The 19306-nt window shown below is 37.2% G+C and overlaps 1 protein-coding gene across 1 annotated transcript in view; it reads left to right on the top strand.

The window, feature by feature from the left end:
• WDR49 (WD repeat domain 49) overlaps positions 1-19306 on the top strand; it is a 156008-nt gene that overhangs the window by 64263 nt on the left and 72439 nt on the right. Inside the window, 1 exon segment of the mRNA XM_036849652.1 lies at positions 7782-8015. Coding sequence (XP_036705547.1) covers positions 7782-8015 — 234 coding nt within the window.

Below are 19306 nucleotides of genomic sequence, written 5' to 3'. Positions count from 1 at the left end.
CTTCTCCTTCTGGGACCCCTATAATGCTAATGTTGGTGCATTTAATGTTGTCCCAGAGGTCTTTTAGGCAGTCTTCATTTCTTTTCATTCTTTTTCTTTATTCTGTTCCATGGCAGTGAATTCCACCATTCTGTCTTCTGTGTTACTTATCCATTCTCCTGCCTCAGTTATTCTGCTTTTGATTCCATCTAGTGTATTTTTCATTTCAATTATTGCATTGTTCGTCTCTGTTTGTTTGTTTTTTAATTCTTCTAGGTGTTTGTTCTTTAATTCTTCTAGATCTTTGTTAAACATTTCTTGCATCTTCTCGATCTTTGCATCCATTCTTTTTCTGAGGTCTTTGATCATCTTTACTATCATTATTCTGAATTCTTTTTTGGAAGTTTCCCTATCTTCACTTCATTTAGTTGTTTTTCTGAGGTTTTATCTTTTTCCTTCATCTGGTACATAGTCCTCTGCCTTTTCATTTTGTCTGTCTTTCTATGAATGTGGTTTTTGTTCCACAGGCTGCAGGATTGTAGTTCTTCTTGCTTCTGCTGTCTGCCCTCCCTCCTGATTATAGTCTACTCATTTATGCCTACTGTTCACTGTCTCCTTGTGAAGTTTGCTTCTTTTTTCCTCCTTCTTCTTTTGGACCTGTGGAGATTGTCTCAATCCCTGAAGGTCCAGCAAGGCAGCAGAAATTATGTTTTATTCAGAGTTGTTTTTCTTTGAAGCAGGAAGACCGCCTACAAAAAGCTAGTCTGGAATGATACTTGAACCAGGATTCCCTTGTTCTAGCTGGTTTTCACTGACTTTCTTCAAAGCAGTTGTTAGTATAAATATTGAGTTAAAAAAGAAAGAAAAAAATTTAAAGTGTTTAGGTTTACTTTGTGATGTAAAAGAGAAACAGTGATCTTTGAAAGGCAAAGTTAGAAAACTTTTGTTTAAAGACTGCAAAAAATTCTGTTATGTTTTTCAGTGTTATGTGAGCAATGATAATAGCAAAAAAATCAATTTAACTGAAATTTTAAAATTCCCCAAAGGACTTTTGTTCTGAAAAAAGAAATCCATTTAAATAAAATGTTGATATTAGTTAAATTTATTGCTGAACTTCAACTGGGAAATTAATGAGATTTTTGCAGAACAATTCATAGCATTAAGAAACGTTTTGACTTTTTCAAGGTCAATGATAGAATACACAAACAGACACACAATAGAAATCTGTGTCCTAGAGCTGTATGTCTTCTTTCATTTTTGTTGAAAAGAATGAAAAAAAGATGATAATGGCTATGGTAACAATTTAACAATGAATAGCACAAGAGAAGATTTTAACTTCCCACTAATATTTTAAGGTGGACCTCAATCCTTAGGAAAAAAATGGCAAAAATATTTCTTAAAGGAAGATCTGTTATATTACTTCAAGATAAAAACATTAGCTGAGGTATTCAGTAGAATACTTGTGCTAGCATATATCATGTCAAACAAAATTGCCTTTAAGCATTCACTGATTATGCCTTTGTGGATTATCCAAAGGCTTAAATTCTAAATAAATAGACTTGTTAATACATAAAGGTATATTCAGGAGAGCCAATGCCCTCAGTTCCTGTTATCCTATTATCTGCAAGTAGGCTATCCATTTTTGTGGATTATCCTGGAGAGCTGAGCTGCTGCACTGCTGTCTTCAAAATCCCCTTAGCGATATATACTCTCTCTCTCTTTTTCTTATTGTCATTTTATATCTATGCCCTACAGGATGGTAGGAGTTAGTAGCAAATATTTGATGCAGCCAAACAAATCTCATTTTGATGCAGTTCTCTTTGATGCAGCCAAACAAATCTCATTTTGATGCAGTTCTCTAAGTCTGTCTTCTACTTTTCCCTCACTTTTATATCATTATTAGGAAACTATGAATCTTTTTTCCCCCTAACTACTTTGAATTAAATTTAGACATGTTGCCAATATGTAAATAATGCTGATTTGGTTTTAAGAAGTGCACTGAAAACAGATTCTGTATCCATCCATACATATATTTTTGTACCCACCCATCCATGAAGTTACCCATTTATAATTCTAATATTTATAGGATAAAAGAAAAGTTTTGTTTATTTACTTGTTATAGTTTTATTATGCCTATGTGAAATGATTCTGTCCATCTCTGGCAGGAGGCAGGAAGAAATTTTTTGTAAAATTAGACTACATTTCTTTAGCCCAATCTTCACAATACACCTTCTTGAAATTGCTTCAGTTGTTGTTATTTTGGAATCTATAGGTAATGGATTGAGCAATTTCAGTACATTCAGACAAGATTGACAGAATTTCAGAGCTGGCTGTGTTCCCTTCTGTATAAAGGTGAGGAAATGGAGAAGTAATATAATATACCTAATCTGACAGACCTGAGTAATATTAAAACTAGGATCGAGATATCTGGAGTCTGGAGTCCCAATCCACTGATTTCTAGTGCTAGTGTATATGAATAGTGCAGGATTTGCTTTTATAATCCTGCATTATTAAGTGGGTAACAGTTGAAACAAGATAAAGATTAAGTAGAAAAATAAGTCCTCATCATTATGTGAAAAGCTAAATTTTGCCTTGATATAAAATCACAAGCTTGGATGCTTACTCCTCCAAATACTATAAAAATGGAGATGAAGTAAAGACCCCCTATATAAAGTATTTCAAGGACTAGACTTAGTAAGTCTGAGTTTGGACAAGCATCACAAGTTCTCAGGTATCGTGATGAAAATAGAAAGTACAGTTTAGATGAAAATATATGGAAAATATAAATTAAAAAATAATCAGTTACTCAATTATAATTTTTAAGCCTGGGTGTTTACCAATTTCTTTATTTTTCCTACTAAGAATAAAGAAAACTTCTCTGAGATATTGGAATGGAAAATGATATTAAATATACTCCTTTCTGAAATGTGACCTAATTCTATTCCAGAAGTCAATTTGAATATAAAAAAAGAGGAAAATCAAGGATTCTCAAATATTAACTAGATATTTAAGTGATATTTTGCAAAAGGACTTGATTAATAAAATAGAATTAATGTGAGATATTTTTCTTGATTAAAAAGATATAGACTGATTAGGGGAGTACAGTTATCTGGTTTAAAGCCAAGCCATATGATATTACTGATTAAGCTGAGAGAAAGATGTCTTGTTCAAGGAGATTAGCATTGATCTTAAAACCAAATTGAGAAGTTAAAGTACAATACAATGAAAATACTTGGGAAATTAAAAGAAAACAAACCCAAAAATCTAATGCCTGAGCCCCATCCTCAGAGAGTCTGATTTAATAGGTTTGGGAAAAGGCTCAAACATAAGCAATTTCTAAAACACCTTAGGTATTTCTAATGTCAAGATTAAGAACCACTGGTATAGAATGTGAAGTGTAGAAGAAATTGAAAACCATACGGGAGGTCAACTACCATGACATGATTTCTGGGAGAATGCTGAAACACTGTTTTATACATTGATGACAGTATATAAATGTTGTTGGCTTTGATTCTCAGCAGAAAGAAAAATTAGAGAATTAAAGACAGAAGGGGACTTAGTAGGATCACTAATTACGAGAGTTAAGGGTTCTTCAAGGGAAGAAGGGAAAGAAGAAAAGTAAAAATTAATTTTAAGAAAAATTAATGAATATACACATTTTGCTTAAAAGAATGCACCTCTAATTTTAATTGCTAATAGCAAGAACTCACCTGTCATAGAGTAGAGGTTATCACTCATCTATTTTTAATTTTTCACTTAATTTATGTGACTAAATGTCAATGAGATATTAAAGTCAACATAAATGATTTGAACAACATGCAGAAAATGATTCTGGGGAAATTATAGTCCACTAATACTGTTGAGTTATTGTTAATCTATACTCAACCATGCCCCAGATTATTTTTCTGAAATGAAGTTAATTTCAGTTTTTTAGGAGGGAGTCCATACCAAACAAGACAGGATTTTGAACAATGAGGATATGACTATTGTAAGTTATATGAGTGTTTGAGAATGATCTAGATGCATCTAATCTATGTGGCTTTAACATTCAAAATAATAGCTTATCAATCCTATTTATATTTAGAACACTTTGAAATATATTTGCAAGTCTTAGTTCTTGTAGAGTTTATATTTTTGAGGATAAACATTCTCTGGAGAGTGGCCAGAATGTTTTAAATTGTTGTTGTAGAATAAGTTGTTTAATAAAAAATTCTTGGGCTTCCCTGGTGGCACAGTGGTTGAGAATCTGCCTGCCAATGCAGGGGACATGGGTTCGAGCCCTGGTCTGGGAAGATCCCACATGCCGCGGAGCAACTAGACCCGTGAGCCACAATTACTGAGCCTGCGCGTCTGGAGCCTGTGCTCCGCAACAAGAGAGGCCGCGATAGTGAGAGGCCCGTGCACCGCGATGAAGAGTGGCCCCCATTTGCTGCAACTAGAGGAAGCCCTCGCACAGAAACGAAGACCCAACACAGCCATAAATAAATAAATAAATAAATAAATAAATAAATAAATAAAATAAAAAAAAAAATAAAAAATTCTTGCCAAGAAAACCCAATTTACTTTATAAATATATATTCTTGGGATTAGAGGGATTGGTAATGCTGCTTATCTGGTAGAAGTTAAGTTTGTTATAAGTGTTAGTAAGTGGAGAGGTTACCCTATACATCAAGCATACTCATTTCTGCAAGATGTTTGAAAAAGTCTCATAAAATTTCATTGTGAATTAGATGAGATCTGCAATTGGATAAATAACCATATAGAAGTGAGGCAAGCTTTTTTATGGAAGTGTTATATTTTTGGACTTATCCTAGCTAATATTTTTAACAGTGAGTGGGATAAAAACATAGTTGTTAAATGAACCACAACCTTCAACAAATTAAGAAAATATCTATTGACCATCTACTGTATTCCATGGAATGTGTGGACAAATCAGGGAGGAATTATCAATATAATAGAATTAGGATTCAAAATTATATCTTCACACTTTGAAACTAGAAAAATCCTAGTTTTAGCTTACAACATCAGATTTTTGAAGGTAGGATGGTAGATGTCTGGCTTGATTATTTGTTCATGGGAATAAGATTTAGAGTTTTGCTCAGTCAGGACCCCAAGGTAAGGGCAATGCATGTTGGAGTGGCTTAATCAGCTCACGTAAAAGTAGGCTGCTTTAAAGAAGTCACAGTGCCTGTAACAGTGGTTAGAACACACCTGAAATATTGGCTCAATTCTGAGCACTTTGCTTAAACAGGTCCTTGAGGACCCTGAGGTATTCATTTTACATATTAGTGAGCAGAGAGATACTGTCTTATATTGATAGTGCAGTAATTAATGTGTAAGTATATTATTTTAAAGCATAATAACAATAGGACTAAAAAAAATAACAATGTTTAGATTGGGACAATGGGAAGAGAAAGGGAGAAAATGAGTGTAAGTAACTGCATTACTTTCAGAGGAGAGTGTCATTCAATGTATGATTAATATATGCTATGTTCACACACACACGCGCACACACACACACACACACACACACACACACAGAGCTATTATTTGGTGTTACGGAGAAAACCATAACTCAAAAAGAGTTAAAGGCTGTCTCTGAGGAGTGGGACTTGAGGCCGAGAGGGATGGGTTGAAGAAAAATCCCTTCGATGCTATTGCATTTTACACCATGGACATATCTTATTATATATATATATATATATATTTTTTAAATTATTTATTTATTTATTTTGGCTGTGTTGGGTCTTCGTTTCTGTGCGAGGGCTTTCTCCAGTTGCGGCAAGCGGAGGCCACTCTTCATCGCGGTGCGCAGGCCTCTCACTGTCGTGGCCTCTCTTGTTGCGGAGCACAGGCTCCAGACGCGCAGGCTCAGTAGTTGTGGCTCACGGGCCTAGTTGCTCTGCAGCATGTGGGATCTTCCCAGACCAGGGCTCGAACCCGTGTCCCCTGCATTGGCAGGCAGATTCTCAACCACTGCGCCACCAGGGAAGCCCTTATTATTTTTTTTAAAAAGTAAACAAGGCCTGGATGACCATCCTCCCCTGGAGAGAAAATGGGAAAAAAAAGACAAAGTGAGAGAATCAAGAGGCTGCCATGGTGGAGGGAGATCTGAAAATGATGTTAAGATGTTGAAAGAACTGGGGCCATTTACCCTGGACAAAGAGGTATACGAAGAGGCTTATGTAGGAAAAGAGAGTAGGATAGAATCAAAAGGTAGACAAGGACATCTTTGGCTGATCATAATGATTACTCTAGGAATTTCTATCCCATGGGATATCAGGATCTGTATGGGAGATGTGTGTGTCTATGTATCCAAAGAAATTATGTGGAAAATTGTGTGCATGTATGGGTATATGCATTTAGGAGGAGGGGATGGACCATCGTTTTCAAATGATTTTTTTTTTCCCCCAAAGGAGTATATGATTTAAAATAGGTTAAAAACTACTGGGTAGCCTGCCCTATGGAGTAATAAACACTCGTTTAAACAGAGGTCATCTTTTATAGATAATTTAAAATAATTCTCATACTGGATAAGATGCACTAGTTTATTTGAAAGAAACTTTTTTGCTCTTAGGTTCTAATGTTTATACAATAAAAAGACTAAAATACACTTAATAATGAAAAAAAACCATTTACTGAACACTGACCACATACTGGTCATCAGGCTAAATGCTTGACATGGGCTCTCATTCACTCTTCATAGCATCAGATTAGGTAGGTACCACATCAAAAACTCAGAGAGACAAAGAAATTTACTAGAAGTCACCCTGCAGTAAGGGATAGAGCCAAAATCAGAACCCAAAACGTTTGGCCCTAGAGCTGGCCCGCTGGCCCCTATTGGAGAGGATTTTCGCTGTGTTCACTCTGACTCTCCCTCACTGCCCTGTGTTAATTCTGCACCGTGACTGACAGTGGCAACACTTGCATCTGCAAAGCTGCTCTTCCCATTTCCTTCAGTGTTTATCTTGTTCCATCTGCATGTCATTTTTTGTGCCTTAATTGTCTGTGATTTATCTGAACTTGATTTCATTTAATAACAAGTCTTTTATTTCATCAAAAAATATATACATATATTATCTATCTTTCTATCTATCTATCGAAAGAGGTTGTATTCATTTTCTATTGCTACTGTGACAGATAACCACAAACTCAGTGGTTTGAAACAACACACCTTTAATGTTTTGTAGGTTAGAATTCCAGCCTGGGTCTCACTGGGCTAAAATCAAGGTGCTCCAAGGGCTGTCTTCTTTTCTGGAGGTTCTGGGGGAGAATCGTTCCCTTGCCTTCTCCAGCTCTCCTGGTTCATGGCCCCCTTTCTCCTTCCTCGAAGCCAGGAACATTAGGTAGAGTCCATCTCACATCCCATCACTCTGATCTCCCTTGTGATTACATTGGACTTGCCCAAATCAACCAGGATAATCTCTCCATCTCAAAGGCCTTAATTTATGACATCTGCAAAATCTCTTTTGGCATGTAAGATAGCATATTCACATTTTCCAGGGATTAGGACGTGGGCGTCTTTGAAGATGATTACTCCACCTACCATAAGCACCTACTAAATGCAGGCACTTTTCTGGGGACTGAGACAAAACACAATCCCTTCCCTAGAAGAGATTACAATTGAGGAGATACTGAAGCAGAGAACGGAAACACAAAAAAATATGTGCTATGAGAGAAGTGTGAACAATTACAGCACTATGCAAAGCCTGCCTGGGATCGAGGATGAGCTAGAGAAAAGCTGGCTAAAAAATTAGAATTATTCTTGACATATTCATGTGACTTTGTTACTTTTCATGCAGGTTTTGAGACTCTGGGATATTCAGCACCAGGTATCCCTCCAGAGGATAGCTTGTTCTTTCTCTAAAAGTCAGGACTTCAGATGTCTCTTCCACTTTGATGAAGCCCACGGACGACTTTTCATCTCATTTAATAACCAGCTAGCATTGCTGGCAATGAATAGTGATTCCAGCAAGAGGGTGAAAAGCCACAAGAAAGCAGTCACTTGTGTGCTTTACAATTCGGTCTTGAAGCAGGTAATGATGTTTTTCTGTCACTCTCCTGACATGTCCCCACATCCAGAGGCTCATTTCCTTAATTCAATCTAAGGACAAATATAGAAAAGGAAATGTGGAAAAGAAATGATTTAATAAGTGTGTGCATTTCTGCAATAATATGTATTCAGGTGGATTTGAAGAGTGATTTCATTTTCAACCAGTGACCACAGCAGCACTGGTAGAGTTACTAGGAGGAAACATTCCAGCTAAAACAAACACAACATGGAATGTAATTGAACTTATCTTTGTTACCCACTAGTTTGGGTTTTAATGCCAAATGCAAGTGAACCTGGCTGTAAAATTCCCTTTTATGAACACCATCCTCCTGCATCCCCATGGAAAGGTCTGAAATATGCATGAAATGTAATTAGCAAAGATCCATTTTGCTGGCATAGTTTAGGCAAGTGGCTCACAGTGGCAGCCCGAAATGTATTCATAATAAAATGATTCAGTTAAATGTGGTGCCACTTGGTATGCAGTGCGAGTGTTGTTTGTCTCCCGACCACGGTAATGACGCTTTGCAGCTTTTGCTTGTGGGAGCGCTCCCTGCATGTCAATGAGGAAGCGGGCTCCTCTGGGGTGGAGATGCCGCAAGGACCACAGGCCTTCTTAGAGGATAGGGAGGGCCAGCCTGTGGATATCACAGAGCGCGCGGGCACCCATGGAGCTTAGTCTGCGACCATGATCACCTCAGGCCTGACAGTCACAGCACAGCAGGAGCCAAGCAGACAGCCAGTATCCAGCTTGCGGCCAATTAAACAGTAACTCCAGCCCATTCTTTCTTTCCTTGCTGCAGAAGCTTCTGCATCCACACAGAAATGAGTAGTTCAGATTGGGTGCAAGGGGAGGAGAGCCCTTTGTTAGTAATGAGTAATGTGTCATGTCACTACTTCAAACACTCTGTTTTCTGGGTATTCTAGGAGATAAAAATCCTTTACAAAATGATCCATTTTGATTTCCATCTTCGGGCAAAACATTCCCTCGTAAATGTTTTACTGAACTTTATGAACGCAACCAGTTAATGCGACTCCTTGGTGGCCACTGAGAGATGTATTTGTTTCCAGGAGAACATTCTGCTAATTGAGATCTGCAAAGTTAAAGTGCTAGGTTTGTGTGTTGATGTTACGATTTGCTATTGCCTGACCATAAAATGAGCAATCTTCCATGAGGAATTCAGGAAATGGGACACAAAGAAGGTCTGGAATCTTCCATTTGGAACATGAAGATAAAGCCAAGATAACACAAGGATACGCAAGTTATAGGCAACAATAGACTATGCACATATGGAATATTATGTAGAAAGAATCTCTGTACAAATGAGTTGGATATTCATGCCTCTACTTATTTCTGCTGTTCAAAGTATAAATAATTAAATGCATTAATATGTATATAAAGCACGTAGAGCTGTGTGTCATACTTAAGTGTTTCCTGACTATTAGCAGCTAAATTATAGAGAAACACTTTAACGTTGTATAACATTTATAATTGTAAAAATATGTTGCCGTCAAGTGCAAAGAAAACAATATCGCCCACAGTCCCATCAGCCAGTGATAATTTATCATTTCAGAATAATTAGACAAAGCAAATAAAACAATTTTGAATAAGTTTCAGGTGCCAGGAATGAGGGATCAAAGATTCAGGTGCCACATAGTTTCTTCGCCCCCGTAGTTCAGGGAGACGCAGGTTCAGGGCGTCTTCCAAGAGCTCATTGCCGGGTAGGTGCTCATTACAGGCCTGTGGGGTGAAAGAAGAGGAAGCAGACACATGACCAACTCACAAGGAAACAATGGAGTAGAGTAAAATGAATAGGGGTAAAAGCAAAGTGCTATCCTTGGAAAGTGATCAAATCTGGCTGGGGCTGGGGTGGGTGACATTTAGCAGAGCCCTGAAATCTAGAGTGGGAACCCCTAAGAGGAGAGAAGGAAGTAGTTCCAGACAGAAGGTACAACATGGCCACCTGCAAAGAAGCTTGAGCACAGACTCTACATTATTTTTTCAGGGAGAGGGTTTATTCTGGTATGGCTAGTTTGGGGATACTTAGCAAAAACTGTGGGACTTGAGGCAGTGAAGGGAGCTTAGAGCCAGATTGTGAAGGTCATTCACTCAACGTACCAAGGTCTAGTCTTGGAAAAATATAGACGAGGTTAGAACAGCAGTTTTCACAGCGTGATCTCAGATCCCTGGGGAAGTCAGATCCTTTCAGAGGATCTTCAAGATCACAGCTGTTTTCATTATAATATTAACTTGCTGTTTACTTTTTCCTCTCTTGTTTCATGAGTGTACCATGGAGTTTTCTAGAGGCTATATGATGAGTGAAGACATCGTTGCTCTGATGGCTAAAGGAATGCGTGCTTTTGTATTCCTGTGTTTTAACAATTTCTCAGTTTAAATTTCTACTTTGGTAAATATATATGTTTCTTTGTCTGTCTCTGTCTTTATCTCTACCTCTGTCTCTGTCTCTATTGCCCACATAAATAGAAGCTATTTGGATTCTTCAATAATTTTTAGTAGTGTAAAGGGATTCCGAGATCAAAAGTTTTGAGAACTGCTGAGTTAGAGAAATGTGAGTTCAAATGTTGGGCAGACTATTTATGGTGTCTAAGCTTCAGTTTATTGACTTTCAAAAGTGTGTGTGTGGCAGGGCGGGGGTGGTGTGAGCATAGATGTAATAATGGTAACAACAGGTATCTCTGCAGCATTACCTTACTGTGTCCTGCCTCTTGGAAGTTGTCCTCCTTCCTCCCAGGCGGCCAGCCCTGGCAAGTCTCCCCCCGCTCCCCCATACCTCTCAGGTTGAAGGGTGATGCTTTAGGACACCTCTTTTTCTTATTAACATCTTGATATTTCTTACTCTTTATTTTACCCATGTGTCATATGAAAGCAGATGTTGGGAAGAGTTAGAAAGGCGGAGGGGCCCCTGAATTGGGCTTTGTCTCTGGTCCCTTGAGGTGAGGAAGAGTTTTTTTCCTGCCCCTTCTCTTCTCTGCCATTGAAGTTCCTGCTGGTAAACATTCAGTTCCAGGGCTCATCTCTGGTCCTCTAGACATCCGAGGTCTCCAGGGACATCTCCTGCCATACCTCTCTCCCCTCTCTGCGTGTCGGTTGCATTTCTAGTTGTTTTCCAGTTAAACACTTAGCTAAATTCTCACTTTCTCCCCTCCCATGTTTGATGGAAGGGAAAGATCCTTGTCTTCCACTTCTGTGTTTTCCTACAACTCCCAACACTCTTCTGAGCACCAATGGATGTTCGATTCCTTTTACTGCTATTTCTAATTCTAAGTTCAAAATGAACCCATGCTTTTTCAGTCCACTGGTGCTTGCTCTTTGGTTATTTGCTTTGGTGTCTTTTTGAAAGACTTTCCTTTTATCTGAATCTAATGAAAACCTTCCCTTCCGTTGTCATTTCAACATGTTGCTGACACTTTACTATTATTTCATTCTATTTGGTCATCAGTGGGAACCTACCATTATTTCTATATGAAAGTGACATGGCATATTTCTGTGACTTCTCTTTATCTTCCTGCCTTATGGTACCCTCGCATCCTAATCTAAGAAAGTGATGTTAAGCCACACAGGGCCTTTGAAGAGGAACCTTATGCTTTATTTCACCCAGCACAGCTTGCCCTCACAGCTAGTGGCAGAACAAGTTGGGACAGGTTGAGGGAGTCCCTGGAATGCACAATTTTGAAAGAATCAAAGTCACTCAATATCCTGGAGGTAGTTCTAATGAACTGTCTTTGCATAGAATTCTTAAATAAAGCCTTTCTTAAAAACCCATGAATGCTGGGGAACTTTAAAAATGTATTTGTAGGTAACATATAAACTAGAATAGACAAAATTTCTGACTTATCACCATGGCTCTCATCCTAATGATGTGGGTTTATGTGTTTTTGTAAAATAGGTAATGTTTCAGTGTGTTTTGCATCTAGACATATTTATCGTCAGACTAAATATATCGGTATCATCAAATCTTGACAGACAATGATATTTACTATTTTTCTCACTGAAATAATTTATTTTTTGTAAAACATTACTTGCTTATTATAAGAAATTAAAACAATGCAGTAAGTTCAGATAAAGAATTAAATATAGCTGAAACGTCATCAAAATATCTAAAAATCTTCTAAATATCTCTCTGTGCATAGACTATTTCACCTGAATATGGTCTGTAACCTACTTTCTTATTCTAAAACATATTGGAATTATTTCCTTGTACCTAAATGTAGATCTACTTCATCATTTTTAAAAGGCAGCACAGTGTCTTATTGTATGTATGTATCATAATTTACTGATCCATTTGCCTTAATGAGCATTTTGCTATTATGCATGTCTTTATGCATAAATATATTCACACTCATGACTTTATCTCTGTAAGGTAAAATCTTGAGAATGAATTTCTAGGTTACAATATATGCGTATGAGACAATTTGATACAAAAATGGCCTCCTGAATCTTCCCATTTTACCTGATCTCTAAGAGTAAACACATTAATCACATGCGTACGTAAAGAGACCTGTCAGACAATGGCTGCCTGGCGGCCTCCAGCAGGACTCCTGAGATCCCTGACGGGGCTCCTGTAATTCAGCATGGGCTGTTGGCTTTGAAAATTTGAAGATTAGACCTCCTTTACTTTATCCAGAGTAGTGTTTTTTCTTGAGGACCAACTCTCACACTCTCACAGGAAACATGATGCCAATCATTCATTAAAAATGGGACTAGGGTATAATTTTTTAGTGACAGCGCATCTCCTGTCTTCCTTTCTGCATACGATTTTGGGGGAATTGAGATATTTGAGAATCTAACCAATTCAATTGGTAGTTCCCGTGGGAAATGTAATATCTGAGCAGAGGGAAGGGGACAAGCTTGAGGGAAATTTATCCCCACCTTACAAGCACCTCTTTAGTGCTTGTATTTCAGGCAAAATCAATGAGCTGCTAATTGAACAGAACTGGATGAACACTAGTGAAAACTTTCTCTTTGCCTGCTTACTGCTGGGCTCCAAGTGACCAGCCTTCAGTTACGTGGCTTTTCTTCACTGGCCAGCTTAAGGCTGTCCTTGGTTGCATGTCAATACTGAGGCTGTGAGCTCTGGTCACTTGATGGAGATGTGGGAAACACCCTAGCCTTAAGGTTAAACCAACACACACACAAACACACACACACACACACTTATTTAAATGTGATTACTTGGAAGGAATAATACATTTCAGTGTTATAACACTCAAATGGACAAAGGGTATACAGTGAAAATTTCCTCTTATCCCTGTTTTTACCTACCAGTTTCCTTTCCTGGAGGATCATGAGATCCATGAGAACACTTTAAGGGCTGTTGTATTCATATACAAGTAAATATGTATACTCACTTTTAAATAGATGTATATAATAATTCTTAATATTTAAGAATATTTATTATTTTAAATGCTCTTTGCACAGAAACACTGCTCTGTACATTGATTTTCCACCCAACAATACAGCCGAAAGATCATTTTATTTATCTCCTTATCCAGAGTATCCTCTTTCTTTTTGTCAGCTGCATGGTATTCTATTAAATTGGTGTGCCAAACTTTATTAATCAGTTCTTATGGGTGTTTAGATGGATTCCAGTATTTTTGTGTTACAAATAATGTAGTAATTTTTTACCCTGAATGCACAAATTTTGGCACTAGTGAGGAAATACCTGTGGGATAAATTTCTAGAACTGGAATTAGTGGGTCAGAGAGTATTTATGACAATAACCTTGACAGATGTTGTCAAATTTTCTGCATAAAAGCTGCGTTAAATCCATCAGCAGGGTAAAAGATGACCCTTTCCTCAGCCTCTGTCATTAACACAGTCTCAGCTATTTTTTTAAGACTATTTAAAAAAAAGAATTTTTTTTTTAAAGAGCATTTTTAGGTTCATAGCAAAATTAAGAAGAAGGTACAGAAATATCCTGTATACTCCTGTCCCTCACATGCATAACCTCTTCCTTTATCCACATTCCCCAGTAGAATGGTATGTTTGTTACACTTGATAAAACTATATTGACACATCCTTACCATCAAGTGTAATCACAGTTTATATAAGGGGTCACTCTTGGTGTTATACATTTTAAGAGTTTAGACAAATGTATAATGACATGTCTATCATTATAGCATCATAAAAATCCTCTGTGCTCCACCTATTTATCCCACCCTCCCTTAACCCCTGGCAACCACTGATCTTTTTACTGTCTATATAGTTTAGTTTTTTTTTTTTTTTTTTTTTTTAGAAATTTCATGTAATGTCTGAAACATTTATATTAACATATTTCCATACATATTTCCATACAAATACAAATATAAGATTTTTAGAAATTTCATGTAATGTCTGAAACATTTATATTAACATATTTCCATATAAATAACCCAATGAAAGTTTAGTATTAGTTGTTTTGTTTGTTTTTTTATACTGCAGGTTCTTATTAGGCATCAATTTTATACACATCAGTGTATACATGTCAATCCCAATCGCCCAATTCAGCACACCACCATCCCAACCTCACTGCAGTTTTCCCCCCCTTGGTGTCCATATGTCCATTCTCTACATCTGTGTCTCAACTTCTGCCCTGCAAACTGGCTCATCTGTACCATTTTTCTAGGTTCCACATACATGCATTAATATACGATATTTGTTTTTCTCTTTCTGACTTACTTCACTCTGTATGACAGTCTCTAGATCCATCCACGTCTCAACAAATGACTCAATTTCGTTCCTTTTTATGGCTGAGTAATATTCCATCGTATATATGTACCACAACTTCTTTATCCATTCGTCTGTCGATGGGCATTTAGGTGGCTTCCATGACCTGGCTATTGTAAATAGTGCTGCAATGAACATTCGGGTGCATGTGTCTTTTTGAATTACGGTTTTCTCTGGGTATATGCCCAGTAGTGGGATTGCTGGGTCATATGGTAATTCTATTTTTAGTTTTTTAAGGAAACTCCATATTGTTCTCCATAGTGGCTGTATCAATTTACATTCCCACCAACAGTGCAAGAGGGTTCCCTTTTCTCCACACCCTCTCCAGCATTTGTTGTTTGTAGATTTTCTGATGATGCCCATTCTAACAGGAGTGAGGTGATACCTCATTGTAGTTTTGATTTGCATTTCTCTAATAATTAGTGATGTTGAGCATCTTTTCATGTGCTTCGTGGCCGTCTGTATGTCTTCTTTGGAGAAATGTCTATTTAGGTCTTCTGCCCATTTTTGGATTGGGGTGTTTGTTTCTTTGATATTGAGCTGAATGAGCTGTTTATATATTTTGGAGATTAATCCTTTGTCCGTTGATTCATTTGCAAATATTTTCTCCCATTCTGAGGGTTGTCTTTTCGTCTTGTTTATGGTTTCCTTTGCTGTGCAAAAGCTTTGAAGTTTCATTAGGTCCCACTTGTTTATTTTTGTTTTTATTTCCATTACTCTAGGAGGTGGATCAAAAAAGATCTTGCTGTGATTTATGTCAAAGAGTGTTCTTCCTATGTTTTCCTCTACGAGTTTTATAGTGTCCAGTCTTACATTTAGGTCTCTAATCCATTTTGAGTTTATTTTTGTGTATGGTGTTAGGGAGTATTCTAATTTCATTCTTTTACATGTAGCTGTCCAGTTTTCCCAGCACCACTTATTGAAGAGACTGTCTTTTCTCCATTGTATATCTTTGCCTCCTTTGTCATAGATTAGTTGACCATAGGTGCGTGGGTTAATCTCTGGGCTTTCTATCTTGTTCCATTGATCTATGTTTCTGTTTTTGTGCCAGTACCATATTGTCTTGATTACTGTAGCTTTGTAGTATAGTCTGAAGTCAGGGAGTCTGATTCCTCCAGCTCCGTTTTTTTCCCTCAAGACTGCTTTGGCTATTCGGGGTCTTTTGTGTCTCCATACAAATTTTAAGATGATTTGTTCTAGCTCCGCAAAAAATGCCATTGGTAATTTGATAGGGATTGCACTGAATCTGTAGATTGCTTTGGGTAGTATACTCATTTTCACAATGTTGATTCTTCCAATCCAAGAACATGGTATATCTCTCCATCTGTTGGTATCATCTTTAATTTCTTTCATCAGTGTCTTATAGTTTTCTGCTTACAGGTCTTTTGTTTCCCTGGGTAGGTTTATTCCTAGGTATTTTATTCTTTTTGTTGCAATGGTAAATGGGAGTGTTTCCATAATTTCTCTTTCAGATTTTTCATCATTAGTGTATAGGAATGCAAGAGATTTCTGTGCATTAATTTTGTATCCTGCAACTTTACCATATTCATTCATTAGCTCTAGCAGTTTTCTGGTGGCAGTTTTAGGATTCTCTATGTATAGTATCATGTCATCCGCAAACAGTGACAGTTTTACTTCTTCTTTTCCAATTTGTATTCCTTTTATTTCTTTTTCTTCCCTGATTGCCGTGGCTAGGACTTCCAGAACTATGTTGAATAATAGTGGTGAGAGTGGACATCCTTGTCTCGTTCCTGATCTTAGAGGAAATGCTTTCAGTTTTTCACCATTGAGAATGATGTTTGCTGTGGGTTTGTCATATATGGCCTTTATTATGTTGAGGTAGGTTCCCTCTATGCCCACTTTCTGGAGAGTTTTTATCAGAAATGGGTGTTGAATTTTGTCAAAAGCTTTTTCTGCATCTATTGAGATGATCATATGGTTTTTATTCTTCAGTTTGTTAATATGGTGTATCACATTGATTGATTTGCGTATATTGAAGAATCCTTGCATCCCTGGGATAAATCCCACTTGATCGTGGTGTATGATCCTTTTAATGTGTTGCTGGATTCTGTTTGCTAGTATTTTGTTGAGGATTTTTGCATCTATATTCATCAGTGATATTGGTCTGTAATTTTCTTTTTTTGTAGTGTCTTTGTCTGGTTTTGGTATCAGGGTGATGGTGGCCTCATAGAATGAGTTTGGGAGTGTTCCTTCCTCTGCAATTTTTTGGAAGAGTTTGACAAGGATGGGTGTTAGCTCTTCTCTAAATGTTTGATAGAATTCACCTGTGAAGCCATCTGGTCCTGGACTTTTGTTTGTTGGAAGATTTTTAATCACAGTTTCAATTTCATTACTTGTGATTGGTCTGTTCATATTTTCTGTTTCTTCCTGATTCAGTCTGGGAAGGTTATACCTTTCTAAGAATTTGTCCATTTCTTCCAGGTTGTCCATTTTATTGGCATAAAGTTGCTTGTAGTAGTCTCTTAGGATGCTTTGTATTTCTGCGGTGTCTGTTGTAACTTCTCCTTTTTCATTTCTGATTTTATTGATTTGAGTCCTCTCCCTCTTTTTCTTGATGAGTCTGGCTAATGGCTTATCAATTTTGTTTATCTTCTCAAAGAACCAACTTTTAGTTTTATTGATCTTTGCTATTGTTTTCTTTGTTTCTATTTCATTTATTTCTGCTCTGATCTTTATGATTTCTTTCCTTCTGCTAACTTTGGGTTTTGTTTGTTCTTCTTTCTCTAGTTTCTTTAGGTGTAAGGTTAGATTGTTTACTTGAGATTTTTCTTGTTTCTTGAGGTAGGCTTGTATAGCTATAAACTTCCCTCTTAGAACTGCTTTTGCTGCATCCCATAGGTTTTGGGTCGTCGTGTTTTCATTGTCATTTGTCTCTAGGTATTTTTTTATTTCCTCTTTGATTTCTTCAGTGATCTCTTGGTTATTTAGTAACATATTGTTTAGCCTCCATGTGTTTGTCCTTTTTATGTTTTTTTCCCTGTAATTCATTTCTAATCTCATAGCGTTGTGGTCAGAAAAGATGCTTGATATGCTTTCAATTTTCTTAAATTTACTGAGGCTTGATTTGTGACCCAAGATGTGATCTATCCTGGAGAATGTTCCGTGCGCACTTGAGAAGAACGTGCAATCTGCTGTTTTTGGATGGAATGTCCTATATATATCAATTAAATCTATCTGGTCTATTGTGTCATTTAAAGCTTCTGTTTCCTTATTTATTTTCATTTTGGATGATCTGTCCATTGGTGTAAGTGAGGTGTTAAAGTCCCCCACTATTATTGTGTTACTGTCGATTTCCTCTTTTATAGCTGTTAGCAGTTGCCTTATGTATTGAGGTGCTCCTATGTTGGGTGCATAAATATTTATAATTGTTATATCTTCTTCTTGGATTGATCCCTGGATCATTATGTAGTGTCCTTCCTTGTCTCTTGTAACATTCTTTATTTTAAAGTCTATTTTATCTGATATGAGTATAGCTACTCCAGCTTTCTTTTGATTTCCATTTGCATGGAATATCTTTTTCCATCCCCTCACTTTCAGTCTGTATGTGTCCCTAGGTCTAAAGTGGGTCTCTTGTAGACAGCATATATATGGGTCTTGTTTTTGTATCCATTCAGCCAGTCTATGTCTTTTGGTTGGGGCATTTAATCCATTCACGTTTAAGGTAATTATCGATATGTATGTTCCTATGACCATTTTCTTAATTGTTTTGGGTTTGTTTTTGTAGGTCCTTTTCTTCTCTTGTGTTTCCCACTTAGAGAAGTTCCTTTAGCATTTGTTGTAGAGCTGGTTTGGTGGTGCTGAATTCTCTTAGCTTTTGCTTGTCTGCAAAGCTTTTGATTTCTCCATCAAATCTAAATGAGATCCTTGCCGGGTAGAGTAATCTTGGTTGTAGGTTCTTCCCTTTCATCACTTTAAGTATATCATGCCACTCCCTTCTGGCTTGCAGAGTTTCTGCTGAGAAATCAGCTGTTAACCTTATGGGAGTTCCCTTGTATGTTATTTGTCGTTTTTCCCTTGCTGCTTTCAATAATTTTTCTTTGTCTTTAATTTTTGCCACTTTGATTACTATGTGTCTCGGCGTGTTTCTCCTTGGGTTTATCCTGTATGGGACTCTCTGCGCTTCCTGGACTTGGGTGGCTATTTCCTTTCCCATGTTAGGGAAGTTTTCGACTATAATCTCTTCAAATATTTTCTCTGGTCCTTTCTCTCTCTCTTCTCCTTCTGGGACCCCTATAATGCGAATGTTGTTGCGTTTAATGTTGTCCCAGAGGTCTCTTAGGCTGTCTTCATTTCTTTTCATTCTTTTTTCTTTAGTCTGTTCCGCAGCAGTGAATTCCACCATTCTGTCTTCCAGGTCACTTATCCGTTCTTCTGCCTCAGTTATTCTGCTATTGATTCCTTCTAGTGTAGTTTTCATTTCAGTTATTGTATTGGTCATCTCTGTTTGTTTGTTCTTTAATTCTTCTAGGTCTTTGTTAATCATTTCTTGCATCTTCTCAATCTTTGCCTCCATTCTTATTCCGAGGTCC

Source organism: Balaenoptera musculus, chromosome 4 (genome assembly GCF_009873245.2).
Source record: "Balaenoptera musculus isolate JJ_BM4_2016_0621 chromosome 4, mBalMus1.pri.v3, whole genome shotgun sequence".
Classification (NCBI taxonomy): Eukaryota; Metazoa; Chordata; class Mammalia; order Artiodactyla; family Balaenopteridae; genus Balaenoptera; species Balaenoptera musculus.
This window is presented reverse-complemented; position numbering and strand designations above follow the sequence as displayed.